We start from the raw sequence: 9,505 nt of genomic DNA, 5'->3' as shown, positions 1-9,505 counted from the left end.
TTTGCGGGCTATTTTTTGGGGGAAACTAGGCCTGTTTTTAGCCTTTCACTAAACGGGCCGTAACTCCACAAAACGTAGCCCTAGGGCTCCGAAACTTCTAGGGTGCGTCCGTGAGATCCCTAGGAGTGTCCCCAGTGGGTTTTCTTGGAACCGGGTTTTGGGTCCAATTTTGGGAAAATTGGGCACGCCTCACAGACTCACTGAAAGGCACGCCTGTGACGCATCAATTACAGATGTTCAGACTGTTCAGAATCTATGCTTGTCCAACCCTTGACTTCTTCATTTCAGGCAGCATGTTGCAAAAGTCCAAATCAGCTTTCTGTTTAAGTACAAGTTAGTTACTAACACATGGTTTCATGCACATTCAATCTTTTCTGTTTTTTTCTTTAAAGCCTCAAGGGAAGATCACAAGAGTCTCCAGCACAGCCTCTGAAAGATCCCCATGTTAAAGAATAAAGTTGTTCCAAACTGGAACAAATGTAAAGTCAGTTTTTTGACTCATCAATGAAAGGTGCACCGAAGAGAGTTTGCCTGTTATAACCAGCAGATGCTGGTGTTTGTTTCAGCAAAACATTTAAGGAAATTGATGAAGGTGCCACTTTGATATTCAAATCTGGGGTAAGCCTGTGTCAAGCAGACCTTTACACCCACTGGTGTGATGTTTAAAGAAAGAGGAAGAGTAGGCCAGTGAAAAAAACAGGAAACACTGCTTCACACATGTTAACTGTGAGGGATTCCCTGATGCAAAACCAGAGGTAGATAAGCAGCATGAGTGAACAACAGTGAGAAATAGACCTTCACTAAGACTGAAGTTATGATTCAACTGTTTGATCTCACATCTGCTGTGGGGATCCAGAAAAGCCCGCTCAGCTTTCAAACAAAATGTTACTGAGGGTTTTTTTTTTGCCTTTACGTTCCTCTTCATGCTGACTCATTATAATCATTGTTCTTCTGTATGTAGCAGCAACGTGGTTTATCGTCAGTGGTAATACCTATGGTAATACCAAATTTCCCCCCTGGGATCAATAGAGTATTCCTGTTTTTTTTTTTTTTATCCACCTTTTCCCTTTATGGAGTTATTAGAGGGTGAAACTCATTTACGATTTTGATGCTTCCAGTGAAATTAAAGTTCAGCAGGTTTCAAGGTTCGTTCTTTGAATGTTTTCTTTTCCCCTTTTTCCCTATACGACCAAAAAATTCCAAAACTGATATTTCTTTTAGCCACAGTAGCACTGTGTTAATAGAACTACTAATGTTGGCAAACAGAAAAAGAAAAGATAACTAGCTTTAGTAAGCTTTGAACATTTTCTCATATTACTGTACATTACTGCAGATATTCAAAGCCTGGGTGTGGGCGCAGGAGGGACATGTGCTGCTTGTTCCGTTAAGCTGTTTCGTGAATCTTTATTTGTCTCAATATTAAAACGAGACGGAGCAGCAGAAAGAGGAACTTAAACGTTTCCTCCCACTCTCAACCACAGGCTTATGCTCCCTGATCAAAACTCATTCTGTTCTTTCCACTAACACTCATCAGTGGTCAGGGCCGTCATTTCATTATCAAATACCAAATCTCTGCCATCTCATCTAAAGCTATGCACTGTGTTACACATTGTGCAAAGAGTGGAAAAGCTTTCGTTGGTAAGAGGGAGTTTAATGTTCTGTGTACTCTGTCCCACTGTTTTAAAAGCAGATCTCTTTTTAAAGAACACAGACCGTATGGGATTGTCATGTCATTATTGCGTTTATTACTGACACATTTACAAGATTTGACAAATTCAAAACCCAATGCAGAAGAAAACATTGAAAAGAAAGTCAACAGTGTGAACCTGTCACACATAAACTGTGTGTTGGTGTCTTTGTGTCATTATTTTTCTACAGAAGATATGAAAACAACATATTTAGGGTGAATTTGAGTTGGTGCTTACATTTTTAAGCACATCTTAACACTTTAATTTGAAATCAATGGTACTGTTTGCAGCTCATGTAGGAGAGCATTCAGCTGAGCAAGAAGAAATGTGAATTGGAAAGGCTTAAAAACCTTTGAAAGTACTTTGATTTTATTGAGTTATTTGTTTTAGAAGCAAGCTCCTGTGTGCCTATATAAGTCACACATGAGCAAAATCAGCAGTTTGTGAGCTAAAGAAACAGTTATGACTACTTACTTCAGCCTGTAACTGAATTTTCTGCTTTTAGCAATGATTTATACCATTTTCATTTTCCAAAATTACTAACTCTTCATGTCAAAAAATGTCAAAAAATATATACCAGGCCCTAAAAAGTTGCACAGCACAGCTGGCCACATCTCACCGGATGTACTAAACAGCAATCAGATCTCACATGTATTACACAGAAACTGGTTAAATGACAATAAAATAAAATGAAATTCCACAGGAATTAACTGGAGGTCGTCCATTCAGAACTTAAAATCATACATGACTGCACGGTGCATACATACTGCAAGAGATAGCTTAAGTCTTTTAGGTTTATAATAATCTATGATTATAAGCCATTCTTAAAGAAACATTTGATTCAAACTAACACATGAAATAAAGCATTTACATTTACAATAGCTCACATCTTTTTACACACAATGCATCACTTCCAACCACTGTCCTGCAGTGTTATCCTCTTTTGAGCAATGAGAGTGGGTAAATTCCATCTGCTGTAGGTCTCCTGTGTCTTATAAACAGTTGCAGTCCATCAAAGAGCCATTTTACATGCAGCTGGAAGCTTTTCTCCCATCAGTCCTCCAATACTGGGGCTGAGACTGTTCAAATGACGCTTATGTCCGACACAAGCCATATTCTGAGGTGGGAGGGCCTGTCACCAGTTTGCTGTAACCTGACAAAGCTCCCAGGTCAATGTACAATGACCCCTTCCTCCTCATGTGACCCGAGTCTTCAGAGTACAGAGAGGATTCTGCAGGAAGAGAGGAGCACACGTTTAGATACAGTGAATTATTATGATTACTGTTATAAAACTAATCATACTGTTATGTAACAGCATCCTGGTCCTTACCCTGAGTAGTGTCTGGGTGTTGACTATGCTGTCGTAAAATGATTTGGTTAGCTTCCTCCATGGCAGAGTCCAGGCTCCAGCAGCGTGGTTGATCTTCCCGTGGCGGGTTGATGGCTTCATCTTTTAAAAGCTCAGACGCCGAGCTCCGCAGGGCAGGGTTTCTCTCAAGGGCTCGCCCAAGAAAGGAGCGCATAGCCAGGCTGCAGTCCTCGGCTATGTCCTCCAGAGGCGGGGCCAGCTTGTGGATCTGTGAGAGAGATGACAGAAGTAACTGTTAAAGTAAAATCCTTTAAATAACCCAAAACAAAAAGGCTGTGATGGTATCCAACAGCTGTGACTCATTTCACTCCTTTTAATGTCATTGTGTTTAAAAGAAAACAAGCAAAGGTTGCAAAACTGGAGCAGAGACTGAACATGACTTCCCCATGACAGCAGTTTCAAGAGGAAGTTGGTTATAATTAAAAGAGCTCACAGCCAGATAGAAAACAGAAATGGGACCTTCAAAGCAAAGAACCCATTTCATGGAAAAACTGTAAAAACAGAAGCAGTATCTGACTAAGTAAGCCAAAGTTCACACATTAGTCACATGTGCCATATTTTTTATCTTGTGATAATCTCGCCAACGGAAGACCAGAGCAATGTCATGGAAATCTGTGTGACTTTTTCAAATTCAGCCGAAATAAGATTACAACACAACATTTATTTCTAAAACACTGAACCTGGGAAGATCAGATTTTCACAACTTCACCAAGGGCTGTGTATTAACACATTAGGCTCACAAGGAGGAAAAAAAGTTCATCTGATATCCTGTTTGTGGTCATGTGTCCTCCTGCAGCACCTTTACCTCACAACAAATGCAACATTTGAAGAGGCATCAAACAAAGAAACTACATTTTTAACCATTACTATGCAAATGAAAAAAATCTAAAAAGTATCTTTGCTCAGTTTAGGTTCTGGTGATTTTTGCAGCCAATTCAGACCTGAGAACCATTTTGTTCCTGAACAATGTTGTGAACCAAAATAAAAACCTTCAGTATAATAAAGACACAACACTCACTATGTAGAGGTAAGATGGGTATGCAGTGCGTGGGTATCTCCTGACCCATGGAGGACTCCCAGTCTGCATGTGGATGATGGTTGTGCCCAGGCTGTAGATGTCTGTCTTGGTGTTGTGTCCTCGACACAGAACCAGCTCTGGACTCATGTACATCTAGATGAAAAAATGTAGAACAAGTGAGAAACAACAGTCATGGTTTGACTCAGGAACAATGTGTTGAGTAGTTCCCTAATTACACAGGCTAACCATTAAAACAAATAAACTTCTGTTTAACAACACCAGGATATGACTCCTCAGTCTCCAGTGAAAGCAAACACACTAACTTGTCTGTATGTGTGTGATTGTTTGTCAAGGTTGGTGCAGTTAGTTCAGGAGTGTGAAGAGTAAATACTCTAACGTCTCATCCTCTGCTGGAAATTCCAGCCTGCTTTCCCATGTTAATGTCAGCCTGAGCAGCCCTCACTATCTGCTCGCTCTGTCTGTCTTATTATTACTGCTGGTCGCTGCCCTGGGACTTTCCACAAGCCGAGCCTTGAGAGGCCCAGGGTGCTACCAAGACCACTACACACTGACAAACAAACAGGCCAGTGCATGGGAAAGCTGGACAGATGCATGATGGGAGAGAAGCCTTGCGAGAAATCCTCGAAACTAATTCCTAAAATTTCCCACAACTGCTAATTACATCTGTGCTGGGAACCCTGAGCATCAGCAGACTATTATTAGCTTCATTAAAGTCAATGAGTGCACTGACTGCTCTGCAGTAACGCTTGCCAATCATCCAGTTCCCATGATTATTTTGGAAATAAGACAAGTGCTGACATGCCTGAAGTCTCTGAGGCCTTAGGGGAGCTGTGAGTGGATCAGAGCGCTGCCTTTTCTAGTAACAACACACCCATAATCAGCTCAATCATTGATTAGACCAAAGAAAATCAAAACAAGAGATATAATGGATTGGTTATTTGAACAGGCTTATAGTTCTAGCCTTAAAAGCTCTACTTGCAAAGGACTGCTTATACCTCAGCCTCCTTTGTATCTGATATACTATCATAGATAGTGCATGATGTTAATGCAGTGACCATCTGACACATTTTTAACTGAATAATTCAGAACAGAGTGATATTTTTAGCTACAAATTGAGATTCTGTGATTATAGTACACTTGTGTGGATCAGCATCTTTTTGGTTTGGGGTGGTTCTGCTTTTTTTCCTCTCTCTTTTTTTTCCCCAAACAAGTTGTTTGCAGCCAGTCAGAAGATAAGAAAGCTGTCTCAACTTTATATGGAGGGCTAGTATTTGTCAAGTAATGACGCATATTGCCTTGCTTTAATGTCAGTAAATCATAAATCAGTCTGTTTAACAACACACCTGTCTTATCAAATGTACTGCACGTCATTGAAAAGGCTGTTCAGTGTCACACAGAGTCTTGAGGTAATGTCAGTCTTGCGCAAATAAAGCTCAAAAGTCTTGTGATGTTTTTCTTCTTACCTCTGTTCCTCTCAGGTCTCTGGGAGTGTACGTATCCTCAGTCATTTGCACTGTCAGACCAAAGTCCACCAGCACTGCCTTGTCTGACATCAGGACGATGTTACTGGCTGCAGGAAACAAACAAAGAAGACTTTTAATTCACATATACTGCAGATTCACTGTCTTGGTGGTACAATTTGACATTTGATGGAAAAATAAGCTAATATACCAAGCTGGCTTGCACTGTTTCTACATTGATTTTATTGTTAATAGACAACCAGAGCTCTCCAAGAAGAATCCATGCATGTTATTCTGTAAGTGGAGGACTTCAGGTGATAATTTGAGGGCAGGCTTTTTGTGAAAAATGTCCCCCTTGCTCCTAAAAACCACACAGTGGTTTAATTACATGTTATCATTGCTGGCAGGAAACCCTGACAGCATCATGTCACAGGCCAAACTGGTCATAAGTTAGCCACTTGCATGTGTGGACCCTCAATTAACCCTGACAGAGCATGAGGAGTGAGGCTGGAATTTCCAGACTCCAAGCAGCCTCCAGGCCATGAGGCTCGCACACGGCTCTGGAGAATGCTTTGATCCCAGCAGCCCTACTGCTGTGAGACTACATCCCATCAAACCTCAGCCGAGGCCCGCCTACTTTAATTAGCATCTTCTGGTAATCTTAGCAATTAGCCACCAGATTTAGCATCAGTACGACCTGACTAAGTATGAATACTTGCTCATCTTTGTGTGTGTATATGCGTGTGTAAGAATCTCAGTGTCAGATTTCAGTGGACCGTTTGGTTTGTGGTCATATTGACTGATTCACCTTTCTCAGACCTGGCATTTTGTGTGCCATTTACGGGTTGTATCTGTCTGTGGTTTGGCTTTGACGTACACGAGGTTAAAAGTGACATTTCACAATTTCCTGACACATTTTCACCTTGCAGTAAACAAGTCCGACAGCATTTCACCTCTCGCTCTTACGTTTGATGTCGTGGTGGATGACTTTATGAGAGTGCAGGTACTCCAGGCCTCGCAGGACTTGCTTGGTCACCCAGATGATCTCGAACTCCCTCATCGGCCCGCAGCTGTCCAGCTTCTCCAGGACAGAGCCGCCTTCTCCGGCCTCCATGAACAGGTGGACGTTTTGGTCCCAGAGCAGAGCGCCGTAGAGTTCAGCGATGTTCTCGTGGCGGAACCGTGCCTGAAACTCAACGTCTGCTGCTTTGAAGTTTTCTAATGGAACCTATAAGGATAAAGATATGATGTAAATAGATGCATCCAAAAAAAGTCAGTCAGCATTGTAGCAGATTTGGAGCAATGAGATTGGCTCAAGATGTTGGACTCATCTGTCAGCTCTAAATTTTTAGTCATTTCTCTTTTTTTCTCCAGTTTCTGTGAGTCTCATGTCTACATCTGCAGACTAGGTCAGATGACCGCACTGACATTTTTGATAATCACAGATCAACCAAGTAAACAATTTAAGACCTGTGAGCTGCACACTTAAACCTGTTATGACAGCTCCCCTCTCAGTTAAAGTCAGCTAATGCTTGGCTTTGGCACACGGAATAGGATCGGAGGGAAACCGCTTGTTAAGTTGAGTGTTCAGGTAAGAAAACTTAAGGCACCTTCAGAACTGACTTACAAACATGTTACACCTTGTAAGTTTAATCTGTACACAAGCACATGCGACAACAATAATTTGCGCATTAAGAGTTAGTTTGGCCGTTTGCCCCTGTTTACAGTCTTTGGGACAAGTCGAACTAACCACAGAGAGAGGTATTTTCTCTACCAGTTTCCTCAAACCAGAAGAAAAAAAGGGAGAATCAAGATAACAAAGGGCTGTCTCCTGGCGTGCAGGAAATATCTCATAAATGAGATAAGCAGCACATTACCTAGTTCCAGTAAGCTCCCTCAGTGTATTGTTAACACTGTGTACAAACCACTATGCCAACTGCAGTTTGCTGATAACAGCAGACCAGGTAGGAAACTATCCGTCATTTGTCAATATTTTCCACATGAGAAAGAGTAAACACATACACACACCACATCAATTGTTCACACGTGGGGTAACTTAGTTTCCATTCTTGCATTAACCCTGGCCCACTTTGAAAGTTTGTTTTCGAGAAACAGGGCTCTTTTATTAAGTGCAATGTTCCTCTTTCATTCAAAGACACAAAATGTCCTATTGGGTTGAGCTCTCACTGAACAAACACAGGAAAAGTTGTTATGAGGACAAACAGTTCCTGCCAGATGAAATACTTGGCATCTGCAAGGCTTAAGTTACGAGAAGCCAGTGCAAGCTGCTGCTGGATTCCAGTCTTTGCTGAGCAGGACTCACCAGTTTGCAAGCCATTCTTTTTCTGGTGCTTGTGTCCTGAGCCAAGTGGACTTTCCCAAATGAGCCTTTAGGCACAAGGTCAGAGCCGTAATTCTTGTAGGTCAATTTCCATGGAAAGAGGAGCACGTCCATGTTCATCTGATAGCGGCCTTTTTTCACAGTCATGTACTTCTGCAAACGAAAAAACACAAAAATGTTCAATCTCCAAAAATGAATTTGAAAGAGAAACTTTTATGCACACAAACATGCAGTTTTCATTATAATTAAAATGTTGCTCACCTTGTTCAGCAGCACTCCCATCTCCTCAGGCACATTCTGCAAAGCTGCTACCTGCATGTTAGAGAGCAGGTTAACAAAGGACAGGAGGTCTGTCACCGTCCCATACCGAACACGTCCAACCTCATCAACCCCGTAGTCCTTCTGATGGCCCCCACAGACCACAGAGTCCCCTGCCTCTTCATTTTCATCCATCTCCTCCTGAGAGAGACTCTCCTCATCAAATGATAAGCCTCCCTCCTCTTCTTCAAGCCGGTACAATCTCTCTGCAGCACTGATGATGTCCTCTATGTTCATGTGAGCCAACAGCAGTTCAACTCCGTTATCAAATTTATAATCCATCTTTCTTGACTTTTGCTGCCCACTCTGAAATGACACATGAGGCAGTTAGTATATGTACATGTTTCTGTTGAGTTCAGAGTTTCAGTATTCAGTTCATCTGAAGCACGAGACAGAGACTGACTCTTCATTGAGGCAAAAAGCTTTGCTTCAGCTGGCAGGGAGGGGCTTAACAGAATGTTTTCCAAGCAAATGATGTAGGGAGTTTCACAGTACAGCTGGGAAGCCCCCAGGGAAGCTTAGACCTCCTCTGACCTTCATAAAAAAAACTAACTGTTGATAAACTATTTGGAAAGAAGCTCACTGACTTTATTGTTAGGTTAATAGTCTTTTGTAAGGAAAATCATTGATATCAAAACAAAACAAAAAATCTGCAATTTATTAAGAAACGGGTTAACCAGCGAATAAACTTAACACAATCTAGAGTTAGTAAAAATCCATTAGTGTACAAAAGTGCAACATAATTTAGGCTGTCATCGAAAGTTGCAAACAATCTTTGGAGAACTGTGCAGTGTAAGCCTCATCTGTTTTCTAACACAATTAGATAGGAAAAAGTACTTACTGTATTATTGGTTAGGAGACTTAATAGGACTGTCGTCTCCTCATGGTGTATCTCTGTCGGTGTCCACAGCGTACTGACTGCCCCAGTTTGAGCTGGGGCCGTGTTTGAGAGGAAGTAAACAGAGGAAGTGCATGCGATGAGCGCGTGGGAGGCGTACGCTCTAATGTCAGGTGCCCGCGCGATACTCCGTGTAGGTTTCGTTTTCCCTTTCTCCCTTTGTATCAGATGAAAAACAAATTTCGCGACGATTGAAATGCTGAAACACAGAGCGTCACTTTTTCCACTGAATCGTGGGGTGTTTTCCTGTGGGAAAAGGTTTTGTGACATCAGCTCTTTAAAGAGATTTGATAACAGAAACATAACTGCATTCCGGGGGTAATCAAGATCAGAATGTAAAGATGTAGAAGTCAACACCCACGCTTGTATTTGTCGCTTTTACATAAAAATAA

The 9,505-nt window shown here is 41.6% G+C and overlaps 1 protein-coding gene across 1 annotated transcript; it reads right to left on the bottom strand.

Annotated features, from left to right (window-relative positions):
• Window positions 1–1,728: 1,728 nt before the first annotated feature.
• Window positions 1,729–9,504, bottom strand: map3k8 (mitogen-activated protein kinase kinase kinase 8). Its single transcript, XM_074693618.1, has 8 exons — window positions 9,057–9,504; window positions 8,159–8,521; window positions 7,880–8,050; window positions 6,523–6,784; window positions 5,560–5,666; window positions 4,076–4,228; window positions 3,019–3,265; window positions 1,729–2,919 (listed from the first exon to the last, which is right to left on the bottom strand). Exons 1-8 carry the CDS (start codon window positions 9,414–9,416, stop codon window positions 2,783–2,785), a joined length of 1,800 nt encoding a protein of 599 aa, XP_074549719.1. The 5' UTR covers window positions 9,417–9,504; the 3' UTR covers window positions 1,729–2,782.
• Between the last annotated feature and the right edge of the window lies 1 nt (window position 9,505).

Source organism: Halichoeres trimaculatus, unplaced genomic scaffold (genome assembly GCF_033239565.1).
Source record: "Halichoeres trimaculatus isolate MK-OKI-2021-1 unplaced genomic scaffold, fHalTri1.1 fHalTri1_scaffold_18, whole genome shotgun sequence".
Classification (NCBI taxonomy): domain Eukaryota; kingdom Metazoa; phylum Chordata; class Actinopteri; order Labriformes; family Labridae; genus Halichoeres; species Halichoeres trimaculatus.
This window is presented reverse-complemented; position numbering and strand designations above follow the sequence as displayed.

What these genes read in the sequence shown, in the direction of transcription:
- map3k8 (XM_074693618.1), bottom strand. Translation starts at nt 9,416, where the DNA reads ATGTTTCTGTTATCAAATCTCTTTAAAGAGCTGATGTCACAAAACCTT. An exon ending in GTCTCCTAACCAATAATACA is followed by an intron (nt 8,522 to 9,056) that starts GTAAGTACTTTT and finishes GTGTCATTTCAG; the next exon opens with AGTGGGCAGCAAAAGTCAAG. An exon ending in ACCCATCTTACCTCTACATA is followed by an intron (nt 3,266 to 4,075) that starts GTGAGTGTTGTG and finishes TCTCTCTCACAG; the next exon opens with ATCCACAAGCTGGCCCCGCC.